The following is a 27282-nucleotide window of genomic DNA, read 5'->3' on the forward strand; positions in this document are numbered from 1 at the left end:
TTATGAGAATATCATGGACAATGATGTCCAAACGTGGCTCCGGAGTACGTTAGCTGATAATGGGTGTCACTCATTGTATCGCAAGTCCGTAGTCCGAAGGCAAGATGAACGGACAACTGAGGGGATCTGGGATCCGAGCCAGTGGTGCTACAGGCAACAACCAGATCCTCCACGCACCAGTCATTTTGTTGCTAATGTCATATGATAAACCTGATGCTCAAGGGGTTTGATGGCAGGTTGCCGCGTTCTCGAGTGACATGCCGACAAGTCGCCTGCAGAGATCATCGTGCTGGAGACTAAGACTAAGTACTCGCCGAAAGGTCCGCGACAATGAGAACACGACCATTCAATGTGCCAAGAAGACCCTCCGTATTCTTGGAAGTTGCAAGTCAACTCATGAGCCGCTAGTATATATCTCCGAATCTCCGGATACAATATCATCTTCAGTTCCATATTCAAGTTTCGAGGACCAGTGATTCGAACATGTTCCACGTAATCCTATCTGGGATGACAGTAAGTTACCCAAGTTTTATCCTAGGATCACACCCACGTTACCAGGTTACATATGCAGCCAGGCGCTAAGGCTTGCAGCCCTGATCCGAATGGCACACGATAACACCATACGGACTTGTCATTGCCAGCATGCGGGTAGCCGTTACTCCAACGACCCATTAATTCACGCAGTCTTTCATAGGGTTTTGTCTGCGTTCCCGCCGATTTTGGATCTCATGGTATGTATACCTCATTGTTGACTGTGGAATGAATGGGTGCGCTGCGCGTTGGCAGAATTCGCTTTTGGAGACTACACGTGCGATATACTGGCACACAGCAGCCGATTCGTTCGGGTCCGGAGTCACTCAAACCAATGATATCAAGGGAGCGATCCAGTTCGTCCGTTCCGTTACCCCTTTGTCTTTCCTAGGCAGGGTCGGGAAACATCGTGTCGATGGTGTGTATGTGTGCATGTGCTTTTCCATGCACCATTAAATAATATACTCCTCAGTTCTCACCACACCGGGCCTTGTCCTTGCCGGAGTTAAAATCACCTTTCCATTCCTCCACTCCACTTGGCATAATCTTCTCTTCCATATCGCGCGTTGGACAGTATTACATGAGCTCATAACCATATGATTCTGCAGACGAAGTACACGATTTCACGTCATATGGACTCGCGGTGGTTTAGAATGGACTGGCATTAAAGAGCGCCAGGAAAGCCGAAGCGAAAAAGAATTGCATATCTTCGGGAAACGGTTACGTGTGTGGGGAATGCTGCATACATCCGGTGGCACGTTTCCTCGAGCGCCCAGAAAGGGCTGGATCTGTCCGCTTGCAGTCAAACAACGTGGTACACAAGTCTGAAAGTGCGCAATGGGATCTAATACTTATAGGTTGGGTAATCCTCCCTGGTTCCTGACACTTTTACTGGCAGACTGACGGCTGTTGCGGTATTAAAAACCATCCGTCTTAACGCACTTCTTCGATTCTAGAACTGATTCACCTTCCAAATAACATTTCAACATATATGCATCGAGGTAAGGAAGAAAACGGTCGAGCTCCTGGATCGCTTGAATAAAGTTGGCATGTACAGCACGAAATGCAGGGGGCTACTCTTCCCACTTGGATGCGGACTGGAGTCGGAAACGGAAGCAAATATTACTTAGTCTGCTCGACCAACTGGCAGAGCTGAGCAACGATGAAGAGCTGGACACTGGTACGTCGGCCACTCCCCCCATCCGCAGAGCTGGAGTTGACGTTCCTCTAGACGCCATGTCGCAACCCGCTCCAGATGATGACTTGCGTAGGCTTAGATAGCGACTGCCTTTGAACCTGCTAACCACGACATGTAGCAACAGTATCGAAGGATGTCAAGCAGCAGGCAGCAGGCGCAGATCGATTTTTCAAGTTCCAAAAGTAAGACGTTCATCCTCGTTGACGTGACGCACTCAGCAATTTCAAAGACAGGTGGAAAACTTAGACATAGAAGTGGGTGGTGCTTCCTTTCGGGGCTCGCAAACTGACTTCCTCTGTTAGTTATGTAACTTCGAAAATGCGGCTCGCCATCTTGGGAGTTCCGTTGGCATCCTTTCTTCAGCTTCCAAACTACGGAAACGCCTCACGAATATCCTGTTCCTCATCCGGGAGAATGCTGCCTCTTTGTTTCCACGTCGGGTTATTCGCCACTCTCGCGAGGCACTTCTCAATCCAGATGCTATGGACGGCGAGAGGCGTCGTGCTGCTTGGCGGAGGCGTCGTCCTCTCCCTCTTGATGATAATTTACAACCGGATACATTACCATACCATTTAGAGAACTTTGCCGACGACGTGAAGAATTTCGTCAAGTGCCTCAATGAATTCCCGGAATTCGATGATGTAGCTGTTAATCAGTCCATGATGGAGTTCGAAGGGAACCTGCGGGTGAGTAACTTTAGCCACCACAGTATCGGCGGCTTGCACTCGAGTGATAACTACGCCATCAATTCAGTACTGGGCTACCCACCTCAACGAGTACACAAGTCAGATTCTCTGCGGCGCGTTTCCCTTACGGAGCTCTAACCCTTTTTCAGACCAATTTCGGTCCGCCGCCGTGCAACGCTATGTACACGACTTGACTAGTGAGATCGGCTATCACATCGACAATGTCACGGTGACATTGGCCATGTTCATAGAAATCGGTGCGTTCCGGGAAGGCGTGTATGTCGCGCTTATCAATGATGTTGTTCAGGTGTTCCGACGATTAGTTCTCACCAGCAACATGCGGCCGCTAATCTGCTAAACCTGTCTACCGTAGCCACATTCTTTTCTGGCGTGACTGCAACAACTTTGCAATTCTCGTATTCAACGACCGGTGGTAAACTAGCCAATGTTGTGAACACCCTCTGGTTCTCGTCCTTGGTTTTCAGTATTGCAGCAGCAGTGAATAGTCTCCTCGGACTCACCTGGAAGAAGGCCATGTAGTATGTTAATTTTTCCTTACCTCGCTCCATTACTAACTTCGCGGTCGAGCCGCTCTCCTGGACACAGAGTGCCATGGTGGGTATCAATATGGATCAAACGATCCCCGCTCGTTTTCCTCGTGATGTCTATTGCGTCGTTCTCCGCAGGACTTATGCTTTTCACGTATTCCTCTGGTCAGGTATGAGTATTCTGTGGTAGTTCCTGGCTGTATTGGTTCACATCCCGCAGGGGTCTGTCACCTCAACCATAATCACAGTTCTAACGGCAAGGTTTCCTTTTCTGTCCTAGCTACGTATGCCCTTACTTTTCAACAGGTTATCACATCCTTTGGACTTGCCGCGGTGTCCGCCTGGTTCGCTTCTGAGCGATGGATATTCGTCCGCCATAGTGGTCAAAAATGGCTCGGAGACGTCATTGCTGAATTTACGGCAAGGGTTGCCAACCTCCGCATCGTCAGAGGCACGAGGATCACCATCAAATGGTGCAACACATGCTTTCTGTCCATGCAAGTACTGTTCTGGCGATTATTACGGGCAATCCACGTAACTATGTTTCGTGAAGATGCCGTTCTGCCACTTCATAATCAGCCAGATCAACCTCAACCTTTTCGTCACCCTTGTCCGACGTCATCCCATCACACCGAGTTTCGGGAACCCAAGCGGTCCTTTGCATGTCACGATGCGCCCATTTCCTCCTCGGCATCCGTGGCACCGTCTGTGTTATCTGACCAGTGCAGTGATAGGAACATCACGCTTGGTGGTGTTGATGCCAGACAACGTTTCGTGAATGCCGTCCGCACGGTGATTATGCTTGGGGCTGCTTCGCGCCCAAGGAGCCCTGCGCTGGAGATTGCGGAATTCGGGATGTCCGGCCGTGCGATGAACGGCTCCGTGAAATGGGATATGCTTGCTCCGATGCAGGATCAGGTTGCACATCAGGCTTTAGTGCGTCATCTCCAGTTCTCGCCGAATGGGAAGTTCTTGGCAACGGCAGGGTGAGGAACTGGTTCCCGTTCTTCACTTAACAGTAAGACCGATATCCCTTCTAGATGGGACAAGAAATCAGTATTGTTCCGGGTAGCAAGGTCCGGAGAATTGACTGCCCACCGTGTTCTGTTCAATGGAAGAGGTCTTATTGCTCAGGTTGCTTGGTAGGTGACAATGTTCTGTTGCATCCTGCTTCCGCGAATAATGGGGTAGGTCTCCAAACGGCCAGGCAATCTTAGTTCGGCTTCCCCGCGCTTTAAGAGTGTGGTCAGAGGTACTACGCATCTCCGTGCTGTGAGCTTGTATATTGATACACTTGCCAGGATGGTATATGCATGAGATCAATTGTTCGAGAACAACCTATCCAATCTGTTGCCTGGCTTCCGAATGGTGAAGGTAAGCCCCATTTATTGGGTGTACAGCCATGTTAGTAACGACTGTAGTTAGGTTTCTTATCTGTGGAAGGCAGCGATGTCGTGAGATTAGTGCGTGGAGGCACCCTGGTTGTCTACCCTACTGACGACGTTTGTTTCTAGAATCTTATAGAGGGAACGGTAAAGAGTGACGCCTACCTCATACCTGGTTCGATTTCCTCATAGTCGCTTCTTTAGGTCTCGGATACCTACAACCTTGGTCAAATACAGTTGTGTGGCGTCGCAGTAACTCAGGATTGTGTTCGGTTGGTAGGGGTGGGGCCTTCTATCACCCCGGAAGAGGGTCCACACCCCAGCTACCATATCAGAGTGGAGAAGAGAATTATTGGTAGGGTACTGGAACTGTTACCTCACTGCGCAGTGCTGACTGTTACCCGTTCCGCTAGTATATAACATGGTCACGAAGACGAAAGAAAGGTGTGTTGCGTATTGAGTAGTGGTTTAACGTCGCCGACCAGACCCTCAGTCAAACGCCTTTGGCTGATGATATCCGCGACATCACCATGGCAAGGAAGACCTCCCTCATACTTCTTTCACTGGAGAAGGTCGGTACAGAACTCGCCCGAGACATATTTTTCATTCCGCGCTCGTCAGGCACCTCCTCAAATATGGAGACTGGAGATCGTTAAGGACCGGGATCGCGATTGTACCACCTCCCGCATGACCCTGAAACACACCTTCGCGACCAAGATCCCAGTCGAATATGTAGGGTCCTGCTGTTTCGGAGGTTGCGACGACCAATTTGTGGTGTGTGCCGGAAAAAGTTCGTCCATTTCGATGGTTTATCTACCGTGGGTGGTGTCGTGACACATTTTATTTTAGCCGGGGATATACATATCTGGGACCGAGATTCCGCTGCACTTCTCCATTTCATAGCTCCACATGTTACGAGGGGTGACCTGACGTGTATCGGGTGGAACCGTGGGCTGAAGGATTTGAAGACCACAATGTTTGCCACTGGTAGCCATAGTGGAGTAGTTCGAGTATGGTCAACGGATGTTCCAGTAGATGAGCGCGATGAGCAGTCGTTGGACGAATCGTGATGACACGAGCTGTACACTACTGTGCATAACTAGTCTTCATGTGTGGGTATCTATGGTGTCTCTGGGGATCCAGTCTGCATGGTCACTGGATGGCGAAGAACGAAATGACGAAAAACTTAATATTAGGTCCCATGAAGCGCAAGTGACCATAATCCCGTGATCTGCAGGAAGCCAGCGAACCTGCTTGGGGGTGACCCTACAGCATTATTGCATGTCTCGCATTATGAAATGTACATTGCAAACATGTCATGGGGCAATCTCCATGGGACTCGGCGCGTTAACGGCAATGACATCTTCAGATACTAAGCGCGTCTTGCGCTCCACGGCCTTCGCCCGCAACGCGTCAACTTCCTCTTGTAGCTTGTTCTATCGAAGGGAATCTCAATGACATCGACCCCAGAAAATACGCTTTGTACGCACCACTTTGGCTTCTAGTTCTGATTTGTCGAATATCGAATATGCGGTTTGTGGTGCGGGTCGCTTCACGTTACCTGTGTGGTAATGAGCAAGACGATTTAGGGGAAGGTAAATGTGAACGCGTGCCAAATGCAGCTTGTTTGAACACCTCTTCCATGAGTTCATGGTTACGTCGGTACCTGGTTATGGCCAGCGTACGAGTAGATATTGTTTCGGTTTCATCTAAAGATCCGTGAATGAACAATGACATCGTGATCACTATATTTCCTCACCTGCCGAATCATCGTCGTCCAACCGAGGCGGACCAGGGCGCTGCTCCACGATCAGCTGAGGTAATTCGCTTTGTGGATTGAAAAGACGGTCTTACACTACCACTCATACTACCACCTCGCTCTCTGGGTCGTTCCCGTTCTCGCCTTCTCTCGAGTGCTTCCATAACACTGTTCTGCTGCGCGAGCATTGCTTGCGCGTTCATCCCCATCCCTGGAGCGTTTATGCTGACTACCGGAGGATTCACACCCTGCTGATTCATGCTCATGGGATGTGGCGGCATTCCCATTGGTGCTTGAGGGGGCGGCGGAGGTGCAGATCCAGGCGGATACACTTTTTGGCCCGCCTTATCACCCATAATATATACGGACGGTTCGGTGATTTGACGGAGAGGGTATTGGCGTACGGGAGAATTGAGTAGTGACGGGACGATTTCTGCTCGGGCGTAAGAGAGTGGAGTCACCGTAAATTACGATGCGGCGACGATGATAAAATGGGCTCACGTATGGGGGGCCCGCGCGTGTAGTGCACGAGCACAAGCTGGGGGTGGCCTCCTCTATGCAGACGGTAGCGCCGCCGCAGGCGCCAAGCAGTTGTGTCCGGAGAATTAGGCACAAAGCCGTGCTTGATCTCTGAGACTTCCATTTCCTGAGATAAAGCGTAGGATGAGCGAACACCTAAACCGCGAGGATAGGACGTACCCGATTGCCGGCAGGTATAACATAGCGGCTTTCTTGATCCTGATATCGAATACCGTCGTTGGGAAACTGTGCCGGATTTTGAAGATATAGTAAGAAAAGTTGTCCTTCTGTAGAAGAAACGATCATTAGGTCGGCGTTCGTTGTCTATGAAGTGGGTCTGAATGACGCACCGGCTGGCTTGTCTATGAATGTCCACATGTAGGGGACGTTCTGGGACATCTGAACCGCTCTAAGGAGCATATTTACCGCAGCTTCTATGTTTACTGCGGCATGTAATCCCAGGTTCTCTGGGAAACGCAGGCATGGCGGATCTGGATGGGCTTGCGGCTGGAAAGACATTTCAAGGTGCGGACTCGAACCCACAAGCGAATGAGTGTTTTGATCACGTGACACCATCAATGACCCCTATCATTTGTACTAATTACATTAACTTGAAGTAACGGTATTAGTCCGAGTCGGACGTGTCTCAGTTGTCAGTTTCACCGTCTCCACTGGCGTATTCATGGGGAAGCATGTTTCAATGTGCTACAGGTAAGCTCGTTCCGGATCTCACATTATTTACTCATCCCAGTCCCGTAATACAAACCCGATTCCGAAGACAACCAGCTTCCTCAGGTAAATTGCGACTAACTATGCTGTTAGGAGGATTACGTGGAATCTCGTATATCGCTCGTGATGCACGCAAGTCACCATCTGTGATAATGGTTGGGTTCGTTATTCGGATGCAGACCTCGTGAACTAGTTGCCGATCGACAGGCGTGACAGCCTTGACAAATGGATACACCCAACAAAACTACAGGAGCGCATGAGGACTTTTTGGGACCTCCAATTTGCGCGCTATTGATTGCCCAGCTGTTTCCCAAGCACAGAGCTACAGTCTTCGCTGATGTCCACCTCCACGGTACACCCCCTTTTGTCCTTGTCTCCCGGGCTCAAGGCTGCCCTCCAAGAACGTGTTGAGCACCGTCTGAGGGATATAGTAGGGGCCAACATCACCACCCAGTATGGTACTTCCGCCGTCTCCCTTTCCCACTTCCATCAGGCCATCGCAGGCAAGGATGTGAAAGAAGACCCTTCGGTTGTTATCGACTTCCGCCGAGTCGTCCCGGTTACGAACTACGAGTCTTACAGCCCTTTCGTAGCCAAATTCTTCAACCACCCACGCAAACAGTCTGACCTCGAAAATTTACTGGCACCTGGTTTCCCAAGTTTCATTGGCATATCCAGTTCCACCACAGGAAACAAATCGAAGCTCTTTGCAAAGTATCCTCGTGGGTGCTTCAATACGCCCTCGTCATTGGCTAGGTTCCTGCACTCAACCGACGCAAGGAAGGCTGCGTTTATTTTTTGTTTTACCTATCGAGACTTATTAGAAATCATGGGGAAGGATGGGAAGGTGATGAAGAAAATCCCTGTGTGTATTGGGACATGCGGCGGAGTGCGTGATGCAGAGAACTGGTCCGTGGAGACAGATAGCAGTCGTATGGGGACTATAAGTAAGGTCGAATCGGTTCATGTGGCGTAATTTAGTATCGCTAACGTGCAGTATAGTGCCAGGTCACGTTTCACCATGGGCAGCAGGGTTCATCACCCACCACCGCTCTTTTCTTCTGATCCACGCGCTGTTCGCACTCTCGGAGCCAACACTTGAAAGATTCGTCATGACATTCCTAACTTTCTTCGTCGACCTCATCCACCACATCCACGAAGACTGGGACGTGCTCATCACCAGTGTGCGGGATGGGACCATTCCCCAAATCGAACACATCGACCACGTCCGAGCATATTTGCAAGCGAACTTTCGGGCGAGCCCACAACGAGCAGAGGAACTTCAAAACATAGGACCCCCTCTGACTTGTCCTGCATGGGCACAACGCGTTTGGCCGAATCTGAAGACCCTCGTATGCATATGTAGCGGTACATTCGCCACGGTAATACCCAAGGTAACGGCTCCTATGTGTCACGTCTGGTGACGCAGTTCAGCTCATTCAAGACAGGCAAGATCAGTACTCGGACCGAATGTTCTTATTCAAAACGTGGGATATGGGTGCACAGAGTGCATAATGGGGAGAATGCTCAACGCCGACGATACCGAGACGTTTGTCTTCGAAACGGGAGATGTCATCGAATTTCTTGATGCTTCGGAGACCTTGGTACATGATAAGATACTTCAGGCTGTGCGTTTTTCGATGCCTCTGTTCTGCCGCGCACCGGCTGACGTATATTTTTGGAAGTGGGACCTACAACCGGGCAAGTGCTACCAACCTGTGGCTACGACCCAAGATGGGTTATGGAGGTACCTCATAGACGATATTATCCAGGTCACTGGGTTCGACCCTCGAAACGGTTCGCCGGTATTCAAGTTCTACGGACGCAAAAAGTGAGGACGTTAGACGTTTATTTTGATGGAACGTACAGGTGTCTGATACGCACGTAGCCTGGTGATCCGCTTCCCATATGCTGCGATTACCGAGGCACATCTCGTCGATGTGATTCGGGCGATCAATACAGAAGATATCGTGAAAGTACAGGAATTTACAGCCGTCGTCGACCGCCGCGAGCTTCCGCAGACGGTGGGCTTTTTCCTCGAAATCGTGGGCGACATTGGTAAGCTGCCGCATTGTTCGGGCCACCTTGTTCCAATTCACCACGATACAAATTAGGCCCGAGCGCCAATTTAGCAAGACAAAATGCCTTCGATGCGCTCGCAGCTACAAACGATGAGCATCAATGTGCATTTGACACAGGACGACTTCGTCTGCCAACGATTCGGATCGTCAAGCCTGGGACCTTTGCGGAATATCGGTTGTGGCGGAGTGAGTCAATGAAAGCCGGTATTGGTCAGATCAAGGTGCCCGTCGTAATGTCAAACCAAGATCAGCAGGAGTGGATTGTGAAGAAGGTTGTAATGGAATTATAAGTGTTGTCCCGTGTAATACTGTCGCCGACGTATGGCTCAGCTGTAATAAACCCAATCTTGCCACTGCGGAGCCCCGTGCTGCTGATGAGCACTGATCGCCTACCTAACGTAAAACATTGAGAGGGTCGTGGAAATGTTTCAAATGAGACTCCGGGTTTCGTCAACCGCCATCGCGAGCTTTGAGATGTCATCCTAGAGGAAAACTTCTGGGGTAGTAACTGTCGGCACGACCATTTCACGATAGATTGCACAGTTACAATCAGTGTCAGAAACGGATCGCCCGGTAGACTCTGTGTTGGGATAACTATGAAAACACTAAACGACACGTTTCAGATACCACGCTACTTGATAAATGCATTCGGATACCCGTGTTGCCGGATGTGAACGTGAACCATCGGAGAATCGATCCGGGCACTGGTCCCAGTGGCCTGTATGTTGTACGTCCGGCCGTCCTAATAGTAAGGAGGAATACCTTGCAACAGTAGCAAGAGCCGCGCAACAATCTGTGCCTCATAGTAGGTCTTCAAAATAGACGTTACCAAGATTTTACACTGACTGCGGACTATCTAGGATAGCCACTGGTGGAGTTGGCTTTCCGTGTCTGCATATAAAGGGTTATAACGCCCTCCTTGCATAACTAAGGATGGGCGCAGCAACTGCGGAAACCCGCAAACAACAACCAAATTTTACCTCGACCATGGGTCTTAACTTCCCGGTATCCGAGCTCCACACCCTAGAGCAGATGTCCCTATTGTCGTCGGGACGTTGGACTTGGAATCCTTGATGTGTAGGAACCTTGTGCCCATGAGAACTGCTGGCTGCTTGTGAACGTCAAATCACAAACGTCTGTTATGGTAGATCTTCCAGATGCAGACGTCGTATGAATCAGAGGTGTTCGAATCTGACGGTGTAATATTGTTGCATGTCGGCGGGGAAGAAGAGTTGAGAGAGAACGATTATCTTCCTGTCGAGTCTATGGAAGAGGGGCAGGGAACAGATATTCTGTCTTTATTAGAGGGATCAAAGGTCCGGAGTATGTACACATACTGTGAAGAGACCTCTCGCCCAGTGGAGACAATCATGAGCGACTCACATAGCCTCACCTGCGGCCGGGCAGTGGTCCTCCGGTGTAACGATGCCATATGGCGATGGAAGACCCCTACATCGGAAGGGCGTTGGCTGTCCAAGGCTTTCCTTGTCCATTGTTATTGAATCCGCAGTCACCGCCACGCCAAGGGCCGAGTACTTTTTGTGTAAAAGCAATAATAAGGAAACCGTGCCTTGTTCATTCACATTCAAACATCCATCCGTAGGATTGTCTCAACAGCGTGTCCGGCTGCGAAATGTCGAGATACCCAGAGGTAAGTCAAAGATACTTGCTGAGGACCCGTCTCGAAATTCAATCACGTCTTCACAGGCAGACGAAGCCCAGTGTGGTCATTACAACGATGGATACAGCCCTTACCCATACGACCAGCGGCAATCGCAGTATGACCCGTACGGGACGCAGTACGAACAGAACCAGCACACTTCGAGTCAGCCTTACCACCTCTCGGATCCGTTCTCGACACCTCAGATTCAACCAGCCTCGTTTTCATCGACACCTGCTCACGATCCCTACCAGGCTCAGCACGACGCGTACGCTCCCCACGATACATATCCGGTGCATACTCCGACCCCGCAGTTAGTCTCAGCCAACGACGGACTATCTTGGTGTTCAGTCCAATCCATACGGTCATGGCGTTCAGCCTAGAGATTCTCACTGGGGGTCTTCCTACACAGCTGTCAACTGAAGCCGACGAAGAGGGTGACATTCCACTTATCCAGAGGGAAATTCCGTACCAGCGCATCAGGATACCGGGTAGCTATGAGCAAGTGGCGGGTCTCGACGACCAGCCTGAAACCAATATCCGCTATGGGCGCATCCCTCAGCGGGTGCCCCGGCGGTACAAGACGCTCAAGAAAGTTGAACTGTTCCACGGAAATCTCGTACTAGATTCAGCGGTGCCATCGAAACTGCTGGACATGTGCGCTTTGCGGAATGAACGGGAGTTTACGCATATGCGATACTCGGCGGCCGACATGTGACCCCAACGATTTCAAAGATTCTGGCTTCACGCTGCGTCAAGTACACTATGACCCTCCTCGGCGCACAGAACTATTCATTGTAATGACGATGTACAACGAAGACGAGGAGTTATTCTGTAGGTCGATGCATGGGGTCATGAAAAACATTGCGCATCTGTGTAAGCGGGACCGTAGTAAAACATGGGGAAAAGAAGGATGGAAGAAGGTGGTTGTATGTATCGTTAGTGATGGTCGACAGAAGATCAACTCTCGAACACTGAGCGTCATCGCAACAATGGGAGCTTACCAGGACGGAATTGCAAAGGTGAGTGACCAACATTCATTTGTGCGTGGAGTTCCAACATGACTTCAGAACATTGTGAACGGCAAACCAGTCACAGCTCACATTTATGAGTACACGACGCAGAGTGCGCAGGTTTCTCGCATCTTATTGCCCCATTCTCATTATTTTAGTCTCCGTATCCCCTTCGATGAAAATCGAGGGTGCCGAAAAGGGCATCGTGCCAGTTCAAGTTATATTTTGCCTCAAGGAGCAGAATCAAAAGAAAATTAACTCCCATCGGTGGTTCTTTAATGCTTTTGGACCGATCCTACAGCCTAATGTATGCGTGCTCCTTGACGTCGGGACTATGCCGGGTACCACATCCATATATCACCTGTGGAAGGCCTTTGACATTAACTCGAATGTCGGCGGGGCTTGTGGGGAGATCGTTGCCTTAAAGGGCAAGTACGGGCAGTATCTCATCAATCCACTTGTCGCGGCGCAGAACTTTGAGTACAAGATGTCGAATATCCTGGATAAACCTTTGGAGAGTGTTTTCGGATACATCACCGTACTACCCGGTGCATTCAGTGCATACCGCTATATCGCACTGCAGAACGATACTACGGGGGAAGGGCCACTGCAGAAGTACTTTTTGGGTGAGAAAATGCATGGGGCCGGTGCAGACATCTTCACTGCCAATATGTACCTTGCAGAGGATCGGGTGAGTTATCCCTGGTTCCTGTAGTATATTAGTGCTCACGAGTTCGTAGATATTGTGCTGGGAGTTGGTCTCGAAGCGAGGAGGTTCATGGATCTTGCACTATGTCAAGTCAGCTTATGCTGTCACTGACGTGCCCGACCAGGTATGGTGCTTACACTGGTCTTCTGATTCTCGTCTATTCATGTACACAGGTTCCGGAGCTGATATCACAGCGGCGGCGCTGGCTCAACGGGTCCTTCTTCGCTGCCATTCACAGTCTTGTCCATTTTCACTATTTATATCGCTCCTCGCACGGCTTCGCTCGCAAGTTCTGGATACATGTCGAGATGTTTTATCAGCTGTACAATCTTATCTTTGCGTGGTTCGCACTTGTAGGTTTCCCCATCTGCTCGCACCATTTTCTCGCACGGCTTACGGTGTCGTTGAAAGGGCAATTATTATATTGCTTTTGTTATCCTTTCAAATGCCCTGGAGAGCTACGTGCCAAAGCTGCACATTCTCAATCTTATTCTTAACTACTTTTACCTTGGACTGCTTATCATGTGTTTCCTGCTTTCCCTTGGAAATCGTCCCCAGGGATCCAAGTGGGGGTATACGCTCGCCTTCATCGGCTTCGGATTCGTCACAATCTACATGACCGTACGTACCCCTATCCTCATGACATCTGCGAACGACGAGCGCTGTGTTCCTAACGATGAGCAATAGTTCTCTGCCCTCTATCTCGCGATTAAAGGTATAGAAGAGGTGACAGCTGCAGACGGCTCTATCAAAGCAACCGACCTTTTCTCGAACTCGATTTTCAGAAATATCGTGTTGTCACTTGCTGCAACCCTTGGACTCTACGTGGCTGCGTCGCTTATCTTCGTATGTCTCTTCCTGTTAGGTTCCGTCGACAGTTGAACTTACCATAGTCTTAGTTTGAACCTTGGCACATGATAACGTCCTTCGTGCAGTACCTGTTGATGGCTCCGTCCTACATTGCAGTCTTGAACGTCTACGCTGTGCGTAAAACGAATCAATCTACGTGGTAGACCGGTCTCACAGTTTTCCCGTAGTTTGCCAACGTACACGACGTGTCCTGGGGTACCAAAGGCGACAACAAAGTCTCCACCGACCTGGGGGTTGTTTCCGTTGGGAAGAACAAGAACGAAGTTGAAGTGGCTGTCCCCACTGCTGAGACAGATATCAATGCAGCATACGAGGATGCGATATGTGTTCTCTCCACTAAGCCGCCAAAGGAAGAACGCAAAGTCGACCCTGCTACGAAGCAAGAGGATTACTACAAGACGTTTAGAACTAATGTGAGCGGTTACGTGTTGTTCTGTTGTGAAAGACACTGTCTCACAGAGGTTTAGGTATTACTGGTTTGGACACTGAGCAATGTAAGTTAGACAGTTTGGTAGGGTTGGCTCGGTCCTGACGAGTCATATAGGCATTGCTAGCAGCAGTCGTCGTGTAAGTCCTCGCTGCCACGTAAACATTTATCCCGGGCTCATCACTTGCCCACAGATCTGCAACGCCAAGCCCGGAGAGCGGTCAAGTGTCCAATTCGGTAGATGGCTATATGGCATTTATCCTATTTTCAGTCGTCGGACTTGCGTGTACGTCGTATATCCTCGATGCAAGTTTGAATTTGTTTTCTGACCCTCTGCGCACGTGCCTCCAGTCGTGCGGTTCATTGGATCGACGACGTATATGTTGGTACGCCTGTTCGCTGGAGAGTGATGTCAGATCGTTAGGCGAGGTTCTTTGCATACATATCTCCTTTTAAGCTGCCCCATTGATGCTGTGAGTTGTATTGGACAAGTAGTAAGGACAATGATACGAATATGTTACCCTAGGAATTGGGTAGAATTAGGATCGCTAACTTCGGTCCTTAGCAATGACTAACAGTCGAGAAGGAACAATTTTCTTCCGTCGAGTTTTTGGGGAGGCGAATAACTAACCATCACGTCCTTTCATTGGAACGTTGTCTGGTGACTCACTGTACCTGGTCAGCCGAGTGTCTCAATAATGGATGGCCTTTCTGTGGGCTAAAGTATGCTGGAATATCATAAAGTTGAATAAAAAGTTCCAAATAAGGAAGGTGTGCCGCGATGCCGAGCTTCATTTTGTACCAATTTCATATGGACAACCTGTCCATACCCTTGAATAAACCTTAATCTGTAAGGGGGGTCGGACCCCCTCGAATAGACTTTAGTTAACTGCAATAAACCCAAATTACCATATTTGACCACTCACACCTCACGCACGTGCTTATGTCAGCATCAGCTCGCTCGCTCAATGCTCACTCGACGCTCCATTGATGCCCTATCGTCGCTGGATCCAACAACGTTCTCATCCTTTTGTCGTGCTGGGGGTATCAGCCGAACTGCTGTGACATGCCAGTTGATGGATGCTCACAAATGGAGCAGTTACCATGTGTAAGTACATGAAGAATTGCATGGACAGGGCGGCAATGGTGCTGACCCTGCTCTCTAGCTGGTCAGAATTCTGTCAGTCAATTTGTTTGCAATGCAAAATTTGCTCAATGTTCGTTGCTTTTCGACACTCCAGAAAAATTTAGGTCTGCTAAATGATCCATTTTCAGCAGATAGCTTGTCATTGAAACAAGAGGTGTCCACATGGTTAGTAGGGATGTAGAATGCAGAATTTTGCTACCAGTTTAACCCTGGAAAATTAGCATGCTGGTTACTGTGCAAGAATGAAGATCCATATGGCCTTTGGCAATGGACTCAAGGTATAAAGATGATGTCTGTGAGCCATTTGTCCTCTGCTCTCATCTTGCATTTCCAGTGTCCTAATCAGCATGCAGCCTAGCGAGTGTTTGACTCTGCCAATGTTGTCAGATGGGATTCATTATGATGATGCTGGCAATCCATTTGTGCATGACACAAGTGGTGCATGGGTTCTGCACCCAGGCTACACAATGGTAGGCTGCAGTTTGATATTACCCTACCTATACATTGCCTAACTGTCTACAGACAGTGCCAAGTTCAACTACTGCCCCATTGCATGCCCCTGCTCCCAGTGGGCACTGACATGCTTCCAACAGCATCCAAATGCACAATGAGGCCAGCATGAAGCATGCACTTAAGGCATGTATGCTCTGTGTACATACAATGTAACCACACTGACATCAGGCACAATGTAGCATTGCAATATCAATACTGGAACCCAGTGGGTGCCATCATTGTCACCAGTGACATTCTCCCACCAACAGGCCACTGGTAGCATGCATCCTCCCAACCTGCCATTTGAACCTGCCCTTGTCCCACTTCCTTCTTCTCTTGATGAAGACCTTCTTGTCCCATATGTCATTGTGGAGGCTCAGGGGTGAGTTCCATCTCCAAAAGTTGCTGGAGCATGTCACTCTGGAGCTACTACCAAAAATAAAGGCATCAAAAAGTGGAGATAAAGAAAATAAACAGAGTATGAAGTCAAAGAAGCATATATGTGACATCATTGATCTTGATGATGACAATGAGCTTCTGAAAGCCAAATGAGGCTGTCCACAAGGTGCTGGAAACTACACCATGTCTGATATGAATATGTTATTGGATTGCATTGAAGAGGAGCTTCCACTGGGTCAGCAAGGGTGGCAGGTAGTTGCAACAAAGTTCAATAAGTGGGCTTCCAAGAATGGATATCCAGATTGTAAGGTGTCATCACTTGAGACAAAGTACAAACAAGTAAGTCATACAATTATGTGTTCATCTGATGCATCTGATGCCATTTCATTTGTAATTAGTTAGTCAAGACACCTAAGCCAACCAGTACAGGTGTTTGCCCCCCTGAAATCTTATGGGCTCACCACATTGATGACCTTTTCAATGAATGAGTGGGCACTCGCAATCTCAATGACAGCAAGTTCGATGAGACTTTTGAAACTGCTAGCCAGTCTGGTGGCTTGACTGATGAAGAGATCCCTTCTTGTCTAACTGCAGTTGCTCATTCAGCATGCACAGAACCAGCCCCTGTTTGTCACAACACCTGAGGTGCTGCTGCTGCAGAACTTATGAATTGCCTCTCAAATGCCTTTGATCCAGAAGTTCAAAGGGCATGTGATGAAGATCATGCCAACTGCATGCTTGCAACCAATATCTTGCACTTACCCAGCAGCTTCATGATGCACAGGCAACTAATGACAAGTTGCATGGTCAACTGTTTGACCTTCATAACCAGTTGTATGAAGTACAGCATGAGCATGACTGCCTGGGAAAGAAGATCGAGATGCTGCAGATGTCACAGCCTGGTACAAGTAACTTTGCAGGGATGTACCACAATATGCCAAAGAAGAAATGTCAGTGCTACAAGAGGTTTGCTGATGGTGGTAGGTCTCTCACATGGTTGATGGATGATGAAGATGATGAGGATTTTGGAAAAGGATTTGAGGGAGACCATGCAAAAATGGACTCAGCACATACTAGTCCTACTCCTGAAGTGCAGTGATACAGTTATTTACTGCTCATACTTGAATGTAATGTGAAAATGGGAGATGCAATCTTTCTTAATCTGATCAGAGAACAACATCTCTGCAAACCCTGTCCACACCTCCTGGTCTTCATTGGTCCACTGCCAACTTTGCAGGTAAACTGTCCAGATTTGATTAATTCTGACTTTGACAGTGGGTACATTGTGTAGCTGGAGGCAGGTCTCAATCAAATTACCCCTTTTCTTGTCATCATCAATATTCAAAGGCATTTGAAGTTGTCCAAATGATCCTTGAATAGCATGCATGCCCCATTCTGCTGTTTGATGGTATGAGAGTAATTCTTGGTTGTAGGCCATAGCTTCTGACATCTGGTCAGGGGTCCTGGAAATTTGTTGTCCATCTTTCAATGGGGTGCATATGCATCCAAGAATGTCAGCAGTACCATGTGGAAAAGCTGTATCCACAACAAGGTAGTATCCATCTGGTGTCCTTGTATGAAGTGTAGCATAAATTGGCTGAGCAACATGGGAATCATGCCAACTACCAGGGGCATTGAGATTGGCAGCAATGATCTCCCCTTCACAAAGATATAAGTTCTTGTAAGTCAAAGTTATGTGCAAGTGAAAACCACTACCTTTTGATGAAAAGACAATCACAGAACTCACAAAATGTTCTGACAGCCAACCATTGAAGGTAGCATTCTCAATATCTAGGTCATCTGATGTTTTTACAGGAAGTTTGAGGCCATCAATACTCCCAAAGGCACCAGTAAGTCTTGGGTGATGCTGTGCAACTAGCTGTGACAGTTCATCAAACTCATCATGCTTGGGCCAGTGGATCTGGCCCTCTGGCATGTTTCTGAGTGTTGAAAGAAGGATCAAGAGGCCAAATGTGATGCACCATGAAACTGTGGCAGGGATAATGGCAAATATTTGTTGGAGGCTGATTTTGTGCATGGTTGAATTCAAATAGTGTAGCACAAGGCCAAGTGCACCAGCAGCATTGAGAGACCTGCATGATGGCCATGGATTGCCAGTAGTATTGGTATCATTTCAAGGGATTGGGGTGTGATACCAGGCCATAGCAAATCCAGAGGTGAGGATATAACCAAAGGTTTCTACATCAAATCCCATTGTTGTGATAAAGGCCCAGTCATCCTGGCTTTCATAAAGTTTTTGCCAAGGTGTACTGATGCATGGATTGGGCAGCAGCTGTGAACAGCAAAGGTAAAATCAACTCTCATGGTGGCTATCAATACAGAGTTGCTCCCCAAGTTCTGCTGCAATGACCATGGCAGCAGCACATAGCCCCATCTGATAAGACTCTTCATCCTCTACCAAAGCTTCTTCAACAACTACAGGAAATGAGGTGAGAAGATTGTTGAGATCATCATCAAGATAGGTGGGATCAGGCTCCATCATAATGGTACAAAATGATAGGGGGAGCCTTGATAAATAACCAAAATAGTTTATTCTTTAGCCCTACAGTTTACTCCAGCACATAAACAATTATTATTATTATTAAGTTCAATCAAATTTGGAACTCCGAAATATCATATTCCAACATATTTAGCCCACGGAAAGGCATCCAATATCCGTGATTCTGGGCTATCGTCAAGTTGCTTCTCTGATAAAACGTCGAGAACATTGTATCTTCTTAGATCCAGCCCACAGCAATTTTTTCAAAATTCCCGAGTCGACCACTTTTCCTGTTTGGACCCTCCAAATCTGGGGAAAGTCACGTTGCGAAGTGGTCACTGGACTTTGTTTTGTCACGTCGAACCAATACTGAAAAGGCCGCAAGCGCGAGCGCAGAGGCTATTTGGGTAAGTGGGAACCTCACCACCGCTTGGCATTTGCCATAGGTGTTTCCATGCGGAGCCCAGAGCTATCTCAGCTACGATGGCGGTATCTTTGGATGGAAGGCGTATCCCACACGCGTATCGGTGAGACAACGTTATTGGGTCAGTTGCCAGTTATCTCATTGGCCCATCATATTGATCTCGTCATGACCATCAGACCATGCCTCAGCCTTCAGGTTTTAATGGGTCACTGAGGTTACTCGTACGAGTCCAGTGGCTCATTTCCGCTCTTCTCCCGTGCTCTTAAATTGAAAATCCTTGTATACAAAAGACTTGAAATTCGAAACCGGGTGGTAGCTCTGCTGCTGCAGAGCCATTGAACTTGAAACCACAATATACTATTTGTCGCAACATCATTTACCCACCCCCTTGCATATATCTAGGACGCTACGCCGTGTTAATTCCCGCCCCGCCCCGTCCAGATAGCTTGTCGAAAGGCCACCACCAGCGACGAACGGCTGGGACAGTACCCTGTGTAAATGCTTCTTACACTATCGAGCGAGAATGTCCGTAACGCAACGTTCATGTCGGACACTGGCCAACCTCTCTACGTCTCCTCCACTCCCTTCCGTTTCGGAAGGTGGACGACCAAGATTAGCAAATATGTGTCCGATGACTTCCAGCTTCAGATGGAGGACCGGTTTGAGGCAGTGGGCAAGATCAGATGGCCCATCTTTGGCTCCGCGATGTTCAGAATAGGGGGGAAGGATCTCAGGTCAGATTCATTCCTGAGAAGACACGGTATTACTGGGCGGTGAGTGTTCAGGATGGCGTCGTGGATTTAACCTGTATCAATGGCGATCACATAGGAAGCGAACCTTTAAGGGCCCCGACGACAGACGCTATAGATGGGACATGCATCGCCGCATTGTCGTTGTGAGTGACCCAGCGTCGTATTTCTGATTAGATCTGCTTATGTAGCAATGCCTAGCTCTCTTTGGATGGTCCGAGTCGCAGGGAAGTGGCTCGTTACCGTCGCTCAACATTTGGATCCTTCAACATACTTGGCGTAGAGAGTACCAAAGCATGCCTGGAGATCTCACAGGAGGTGGAACACATGCTGGATTTAGTCATCCTCACGTTTATTTACATGGAAAAGCTAAGAATGGACAGGGAATGGTGGGAAAAGCTGGGAAGGAGATGATGACAAGTACCCCTGCTCACTTCGGTGAGGCGTGGGAGAATATGTGGTGGGCTTGTACGTATAGTTTTTCTTCTTTTCGTTCATATAGATGTGGTGCGTATCCATCGACATTATGTGCCATAGCTAATGTTCTAATCAACCTTGCTATGATCGACGATCCACCGGGTACAAGAACGACTTTGATGAAGGCAAGGACTCGTAACTTCTTACGCGCTAGCGTGGACTGCTGTTTCGTCATCCATTCGCTGTTTCTCTACATATATAAAAGTGAGCACGACGATGTCGAGCATATGTCCGAGTTCTTCATCGACCTCGAGATAGGGATCCCGTTTTGCACCTGTGATGCCCCACTCTCGTCGATGTGACCTGGCTAATTCTCGGCAAGTCTCGTCATCTCTGGGTAACTGAAGAGAGAAAACCGCGTCAATCGTGCGATCTTGTGAATGGAGAATAGCACACACATGGACTACCGAGAGTTCCGAATTCCATCTGTACGACCGACCATCGGGCCCTGTAAACGTGCGTTTGCTGCAGCATGTGTGCGTCAACCTCGACGAAGAATGTGATCTGAGAGCTTACTTCCTCCACAATCCATGACGTGGCATAAAGTCCTTCGTCTTCATTTCTTCCCTGTGGAGTCGTAGCGTAGATGAGCTGATTGCATGCCACTCTATCTCGCCGATGATCTCGAAATTATCTTGCATGTCTTCTGGATTCTCATTTGGAACGACCTTGTAAAGCGTGGTCGTCCGCTTTCCGAAACGGAAGGGCGTGGAAGTCTTGTAGAGGGCCTGACCATCTTCGTTGGTCATAACCGTATTGCAGACGCCTTCTTGGGACAATATGAGGCGCATTTTGGGCATGCCGATGCGAAGGATGCAAGGTCCTTTATGTGACCCATAATTCAATTTGCGGTGCACTTGAGGCTGTGGTTTCTAGCTTGGTACACCACGATGATGCAAGTATTGTGCAGAGGAACGGGAGAAACGAAGAGCAATAGGCACGAACACTTGCCTTTAGTTAGAACGGTAGTAGATTTGATAAACTTGTAGAAGTTTTGAGGGGCTCAGTTGTTGAATAGACAAGTGAAGAATTGAATGTAGAATTCAGTTGGGATTTGAGGAAGAAATCCCTGAGTTTATATACATGAGTAGATACGCATGGACCAGTTGCGTAAAAGGAAACTACTACTCAGTATAGTAACGAAATGCATAGAAGGTCATGGAATATGACATATTATATGATGTCAGAATGACATCATTGTGGAGCTGATTGATAAGGAATGTCATGTGATGAGCAACGTGTTGATACATGTTTAAGTCTGGATCAATCTAGACGTCAGAACATATAGTAATATTTCCAACACTCCCCCTCGCTCTAGAATGGGAGTGTAACAAGTCCCATCGATGAGCGATTCATCTCAAATTTCTGCCACGTTAAAGATTTTGTAAGACCATCTGCTTTTTGTTTGTCAGTTTGAACATATTCAATACTGAACAAATTATCTTGAACACATTCGCAAATGAAATGCCACTGGACATCAATATGTTTAGATTGACTGTCCGATACAGGATTCTCTGCAATAAAGCAAGCTCCCATATTATTGCAGTAGAGAATTGTTGTCTCAGTCTTCAACTTGAGTTCATCAAATAGCATAGAAAGCCATTTGATTTGATGTGCAGCATCACATAAAGCCATATATTCGGCTTCAGTGGAAGAGAGTGTGATAGTCTTCTGTTTGTGAGATTGCCAAGAAATAAGGGAATTGCCAAGAAACATGGCATAACCAGTGGTAGAATGATGTGTGTCTTTGTTAGCAGCCCAATCAGAATCCGCAAAGCCATAAATTCGAGACTCAAGTCCCGAATAATATAAAGCCAGTTTTGGTGTAGATGCAATATAGCAAACTATATGCAAGGCTTTATTTCGATGATCTTCAGTAGGATTTGCCATATATTGTGACATGCGAATAACCGCAAAGGCGATATCGGGACGAGTACCGAGAGCCATATAGAGCAATGACCCAATAATAGACTGGTACTGTGACCAAAGAGAAGATGTGGCTTGGTAATCTGATGGTGGCTTTTCTGGTTGATATCCCAATGGTAATGGAGTGCGAACATTTTGAGCAGTCTCCATGTTAAACCGTTTAATAACCTTTTTGACATAAGGTATTTGGTCGAGATATATTTCTTTCTTCGACCTATCTCAGTGAATTTGAATGCCAAGGTATTCCTTGACTTCACCAAGATCTCGGGATTCCCATTTCTTCATAAATTGTTCTTTCTTGGCTTTAAGAAGATGTTTGTCTGATCCTAGAAAGAGTCCATCATCAACATAGACGAGAAAAATGACAATTCCGGCTTTGGAACTATGGATATAGATTCCAGCATCCACTTTTGAATGAATGTAGCCCATAGCGAGTAAGGATTGATGTAGGGCTTTATTCCATGCCAATGCAGCTTGCTTTAAGCCATAAAGGGCTCTAAGCAACCAATAAACCTTGTGTTCTTGACCCGAAACTTTGAAACCTTCTGGTTGCTCCATATAAATTTCTTCATCAAGATTGCCATATAAGAAGGCAGTTTTAACATCCAGTGCTTCTGCTTCCCAATTCCTTTGAGCAGCAAACGCAAGTAAGATTCGAACAGTTTTGAATTGAGCCACTGGAGAGAAGGTATCTTCAAAGTCGGTACCAAATTCTTGTGTGAAGCCTTTAGCCACAAGACGAGCTTTATAACAACCATCGCTTTTTATTGCGAAAACCCATCGACACTTTACAGGTTTCCAATCTCTTGGAGGATCCACCAAAGTCCATACTTGTCTTTCTTCAATAGACTTTAATTCATCCTTCATTGTGTCGAACCACTTCTTTTGTAGATCGGGAGATAACTTTAGCACATCTTTATAATGTTCCGGTGATTCTTTTATCCTGGCAGCCAATGCAAACTCAAAAGGATGCATATCTACTTGTTGATCTGGCATGCCTTTAGGAGAATCAGGAGTATCTGGAATAGGAGTGAGTGGAGATCCAGGGGATGGAGGAGTAGTTCCTTGTGGATGTTCAGTCCACTGACGAGGAATTTCAGGAGGAACTAGTGCAGGAGGTAACCTCGGAGAAGGAGGTCTTCGTTCTTCTGCATATCTCCGAATATCTTCTCTGGAATTGTGAGCATGTTGCTCAGCATTACAAATCCACTGTTGTGCTTGATCCTGATTTCTTTGGATATCTTGTTCAATGTCCACTGGAGGTCGATCTCCATAAATATTTCCAGGACAAGATACTGGTATAAAACGACGTTTTGGACGAGGTTCTCTGTCATCAGCAGGTTGAGCTCTGCAAACATTACGCGAGTCTCCTTGAACAAATTCAGGTTGATAGGGATGCCTAAGATGACGAGGGTCGACTGGTGGTACAGCAGCAGGTGCTCTTCTTGGTTGATGAGCTCTAGGCTGGTCCACAGCTCTCTGCTGTGGGTTTTGTGGTTGTGATGGAGTGTTAGGACGAGGTGGTTGGTGTTGATGAGGTGCTGGTTGGATCTGATCAGGATCCGGTAATGAATGTAGGCTTTCAGAGTCAGAAGCAGATGATTCATGGTTGTCTTCGGTATTGGGGTCAAAGATTTCAGATTTTTTGGAATCAGAGCAAAAAGGAAAAGAGTCTTCTACAAATTTTGCAGTTCGAGAAAGAATAATCTTCTGTCCATGAAGGAACCGATATCCTTTTGTATTAGGCTCATAGCCTAAGAAAATCATTTCGACTGCATGAGGTTCCAATTTGTCTTTTCTTTGTTCTTTAGGAACCCATACAAAGGCTCTGCAGCCAAAGGTGTGGAAATAGGAAATATCCAGGACTTTTCCTAAAAAGAGTTCAACTGGAGTCTTGAAAGTAATCCTTTTGAGAGGGGTACGATTGTACACATGAAGTGCACAATCAAAAGCAAAGTTCCAGAAGCATTTGGGAACACAAGCATGGTGTCGAATGGTCCCAGCTTTTTCAGAAATAGTCTGATTAAAGCGTTCTGCACGACCATTCTGTTGAGGTTGATTGGCAATTGAAAGGTAATGGGTAATTCTGCACGAAGAAAGGAGTGTCTTGAAAGTAGTACCCATGAATTCTCCCCCTCGATCTGACCGGAGCGCAAGAAGATGATGTCCAGTAGTGTTCTGAACAGAAACCATCCAATTGGCAAAAGCAGTATATGTGTTGGATTTGTTGCAAAGGTAGAGACAAAAACCGTAGGATGAGAAATCATCCAAGAGAGTAAGGATGTATTTGGACCGAAAATAAGATTCGACAGGTAATTCGAGAAGATCAGCATGGACCAACTCGAGAGGTTTAGTTGCTCGTTTCCATGATGGTTTAAAAGCTTCGGAAGAAAGCTTGCCCTGTGCGCAACCTTTACAAGAGGTAGTCTCCCCCTGTATTTGTATTTCGTGTTTCAGCCCTAATCGGTGAATATGTTGGAGAACTGCTTGTGCAGGGTGACACATGCGATTATGCCAAAGAGACTCTTGAGATTCCTTGACCAGAGGGCAAAGGACCCCATAGGCAGTGGTAGGTGGAAGCAGTATGCCCACAAACCAATGAAGAGGTGAAGTCGGTGAAGCTAGTTTTGCTTCAAGGACAATCCAGCCATCCGGTGCTCTGATAGTCTCACTTGTAAGTGTTGCAGTGCTCCTATACCCGTTATTGAGGAGTGCATTTCGTGAACATAGTCGCTTTGAAAACAAAGGACTGTAGACAACATTATGTAGTGGTAGGTTACTGCCATTTTCCAGGCGAATAACCACTGTTCCTTGACCAAGAAGTTGAACCTTTTTAGTGCCTGCTGTAGAGGTCAAAGGTGGATTTTTAAATTCTTGATAAGTCAAGAAATCAGTTTTAAAAGGAGTCACATGGTGTGATGCTCCTGAATCCAACATCCATAAAGACTCACCCTTTGGCAGGTTCTTTTTAAGATTAGCATATGACTTATAGTCATCCAAAGGATAACAGTCATAAGAATCGAAGGCATGACCATCGAATTGCATGGGTAAATACCCAGAGGCAGATTCGTTAGGATCATACTTGATGTCTGGATTATGCTTTATACGAAAAGACTTATAAACAGGATTTTCTGGCACAGATTTGTGAAATTGAGATAAGGACATTGGGCAATTCTGTTTAGAAGATTTAACTAAAATGGATTTTTGGAGAGATCCTCCGTCTCTACAATTCTGTCCTCGAAGTCGAGGGGAAGAGAGATCAAAAGTCTGTTTGTTCGGCGTAGCCGAATTGCCATGGTCCTCAACATTCCTGTCCTCCACCAAGTTCTCGCCAGCCAAAATGGAATTTCCCACTCGTACTGAGGGTTCGAGGGAACCACTCGTACATGACCTGTCCTGCTCAGCAGGGGGAAGGGAAATCTTCCTTGGATGAGAGTCCAAGTACTTCCATTGCTTTGGTTCCCAAAGGGAAACCTCCAGCAGGTTGCAAGTTGTGGCTGTTCGGCAACAAATAGAACATTGGCAGATATTAGAGCCAGGAATGTTAACACAAATCTTGACTGACTCAACTTGATCCAATTGGAAATTTTGAATTTCCTCCAGATACCAAGGAGCAAGATTTCCAGTTGTAACATCAACTGGGTAATTGGGGGAATCCCCAACTGTTTCCATTGCCATAGTGAGATCTTGGCGGGAAAGATCAGGATCATACATCTCGGTATCAGTTATGATGTGTTGTCTGAGATAAGTATTGAGGTCATTAGAATAGACTCGTTCAACTGGAGTAGGATCTGGGAGAGAATATTCAGGAGATGGTTCGCAGGGTGGAAAATTAATAGCTGTGATATCAAAATCACCAGTGTCAAAAGAAGCAGCGGCATTCTCGAAGGATTCCTGATCTGGATAGACATCCCAAGATCTAGAATTTGGATCATAGGAACCTTCTGGAAGTTCCTCGATATAGGCAGTGTCAATTGCTTCTGCGCCTTCTACTTCGAGATTATTGGCTTGGGCCTTGCCCTTGCCTCAGCGTCTGTTCTGGCCTCGGCCACGAGAACCAGAACCTTGCTGCTGTTGTTGCTGGCCATAGGGAGTATAACCTCCATGTCCACAGCCATGACCTCCACGACCTCTTCTGCGACCTCCATGGTAACCGTGAAAGGATCCTGATCCAGATCCAGATTGATGATCGGAAGTATTATGACCTCCTCTGCATATTTGGCAAAGAGGTAGTTTATTCATTCATGCCAGAAGTGAATTTGATTCTTGTTTGATCTGGGTAGATGAAGACCCAGATTTATCCTGTTGTGGAAGCATAGTTTTGCCCGATCTGTGGGCCCAGACTTCTTTCATGCATGGTATAACAGTATCAGGAGAAAGTTGATTGGCGGCAATAGAAGATAGAATATTGACGGGAGCCTGTTCCCAGGCTTGAGTCATTGAATGAACCAAGATGAGCGCCTTCATTTTATCATTTAGGGCAATGCCCTGCGCACTAATGGCAGCGAGAATCATATTGATCTCCACGATTTTGGCCATTATGTCATCTTTTGGTTTAATTTGAATACGGATGAGGCGTTGGAATTCCATAAAGGTCGTCATCGCCAAAGGAGTTCCATATGCATTTAATAATGCCTGCCATTTCAAATGAGAAGTGGCATGCCCGTCAATAGACATTGCAATCATTGGATCACAATAGAGTGTGAGAATGCCTTGGGCACGAGTATCAGAAGTGACCCAGGCAGCAATATCTGCAGCAGCAGCACCAGCAGCGGGTCAAGCCACAGTGCCGTCAATGACTCCCATAATACCAAGAGTTTGCATGTAAGCCTTCATAAGAACTGACCAAGAAGCATAATTCAAGCCATTAAGCTTGGGGATCTGCTTTGAAAGACCTTTGGACATCTAGTGTCAAAAGTCCATAAGCAGGTGTTCATATAAGAACGAGGGAGTTGGATGGATTTTAATGGATGGAGGATTTAAATTGTGAATCCGATTCCTTTTGGGTCTGCGAGCAGAAGCTCAAGCAGATTGAGATGGGCGATTGTGAGAA

The 27282-nt window shown here is 47.2% G+C and overlaps 8 protein-coding genes across 8 annotated transcripts; 5 read left to right on the forward strand and 3 right to left on the reverse strand.

The window, feature by feature from the left end:
* Positions 1 to 1638: 1638 nt before the first annotated feature.
* On the forward strand, positions 1639 to 5418 carry F5J12DRAFT_727250 (WD40-repeat-containing domain protein; the record flags this gene model as incomplete). The annotated part of the gene is made up of 19 exons (XM_051741789.1): positions 1639 to 1752; positions 1862 to 1911; positions 1959 to 1983; positions 2032 to 2415; positions 2483 to 2513; positions 2565 to 2672; positions 2723 to 2954; positions 3004 to 3133; positions 3184 to 3210; positions 3270 to 3949; positions 4004 to 4105; positions 4155 to 4215; positions 4265 to 4337; positions 4389 to 4444; positions 4553 to 4703; positions 4762 to 4792; positions 4842 to 4920; positions 4970 to 5138; positions 5198 to 5418. Coding segments are annotated over 19 exons (2724 nt in total), but the record flags the coding sequence as incomplete, so codon positions are not given.
* Positions 5419 to 5621: 203 nt separating this feature from the next.
* F5J12DRAFT_966070 (uncharacterized protein) lies at positions 5622 to 7145 on the reverse strand (the record flags this gene model as incomplete). Its single annotated transcript, XM_051750007.1, has 8 exons — positions 5622 to 5784; positions 5839 to 5909; positions 5962 to 6057; positions 6108 to 6147; positions 6203 to 6540; positions 6609 to 6753; positions 6807 to 6913; positions 6977 to 7145. 8 exons carry the CDS (start codon positions 7143 to 7145, stop codon positions 5665 to 5667), a joined length of 1086 nt encoding a protein of 361 aa, XP_051595488.1. The 3' UTR covers positions 5622 to 5664.
* Positions 7146 to 7692: 547 nt separating this feature from the next.
* F5J12DRAFT_727305 (GH3 auxin-responsive promoter) lies at positions 7693 to 9726 on the forward strand (the record flags this gene model as incomplete). Its single annotated transcript, XM_051741798.1, has 6 exons — positions 7693 to 8302; positions 8358 to 8749; positions 8804 to 8983; positions 9041 to 9186; positions 9244 to 9413; positions 9470 to 9726. The coding sequence occupies 6 exons, from the start codon at positions 7693 to 7695 to the stop codon at positions 9724 to 9726; spliced, it is 1755 nt and encodes a 584-aa protein (XP_051595489.1).
* A 1343-nt stretch (positions 9727 to 11069) lies between these two features.
* Positions 11070 to 14525, forward strand: F5J12DRAFT_907484 (glycosyltransferase family 2 protein; the record flags this gene model as incomplete). Its single annotated transcript, XM_051748944.1, has 17 exons — positions 11070 to 11087; positions 11144 to 11409; positions 11448 to 11460; positions 11509 to 11810; positions 11935 to 12118; positions 12167 to 12221; positions 12268 to 12800; positions 12850 to 12942; positions 12992 to 13171; positions 13230 to 13439; positions 13506 to 13664; positions 13718 to 13801; positions 13856 to 14101; positions 14156 to 14182; positions 14233 to 14255; positions 14310 to 14401; positions 14467 to 14525. The coding sequence occupies 17 exons, from the start codon at positions 11070 to 11072 to the stop codon at positions 14523 to 14525; spliced, it is 2544 nt and encodes an 847-aa protein (XP_051595490.1).
* A 1793-nt stretch (positions 14526 to 16318) lies between these two features.
* F5J12DRAFT_727258 (uncharacterized protein) lies at positions 16319 to 16641 on the forward strand (the record flags this gene model as incomplete). Its single annotated transcript, XM_051741790.1, has 2 exons — positions 16319 to 16492; positions 16552 to 16641. Coding segments are annotated over 2 exons (264 nt in total), but the record flags the coding sequence as incomplete, so codon positions are not given.
* A 997-nt stretch (positions 16642 to 17638) lies between these two features.
* Positions 17639 to 18656, reverse strand: F5J12DRAFT_786347 (uncharacterized protein; the record flags this gene model as incomplete). The annotated part of the gene is made up of 4 exons (XM_051743423.1): positions 17639 to 17812; positions 17901 to 18246; positions 18310 to 18446; positions 18525 to 18656. 4 exons carry the CDS (start codon positions 18654 to 18656, stop codon positions 17639 to 17641), a joined length of 789 nt encoding a protein of 262 aa, XP_051595492.1.
* Positions 18657 to 19427: 771 nt separating this feature from the next.
* On the forward strand, positions 19428 to 20594 carry F5J12DRAFT_467102 (uncharacterized protein). The gene is made up of 5 exons (XM_051739570.1): positions 19428 to 19850; positions 19906 to 19972; positions 20028 to 20333; positions 20413 to 20507; positions 20562 to 20594. The coding sequence occupies exons 1-3, from the start codon at positions 19576 to 19578 to the stop codon at positions 20238 to 20240; spliced, it is 555 nt and encodes a 184-aa protein (XP_051595493.1). The 5' UTR covers positions 19428 to 19575; the 3' UTR covers positions 20241 to 20333; positions 20413 to 20507; positions 20562 to 20594.
* On the reverse strand, positions 19950 to 21282 carry F5J12DRAFT_861534 (uncharacterized protein). Its single transcript, XM_051746881.1, has 5 exons — positions 20820 to 21282; positions 20702 to 20768; positions 20413 to 20644; positions 20028 to 20333; positions 19950 to 19972 (listed from the first exon to the last, which is right to left on the reverse strand). Exons 1-3 carry the CDS (start codon positions 21101 to 21103, stop codon positions 20447 to 20449), a joined length of 549 nt encoding a protein of 182 aa, XP_051595494.1. The 5' UTR covers positions 21104 to 21282; the 3' UTR covers positions 19950 to 19972; positions 20028 to 20333; positions 20413 to 20446.
* Positions 21283 to 27282: the final 6000 nt, after the last annotated feature.

The sequence above is a fragment of the Pisolithus orientalis genome (genome assembly GCF_024613125.1).
Source record: "Pisolithus orientalis strain OTSU chromosome Unknown F5J12scaffold_54, whole genome shotgun sequence".
Taxonomy (NCBI): domain Eukaryota; kingdom Fungi; phylum Basidiomycota; class Agaricomycetes; order Boletales; family Pisolithaceae; genus Pisolithus; species Pisolithus orientalis.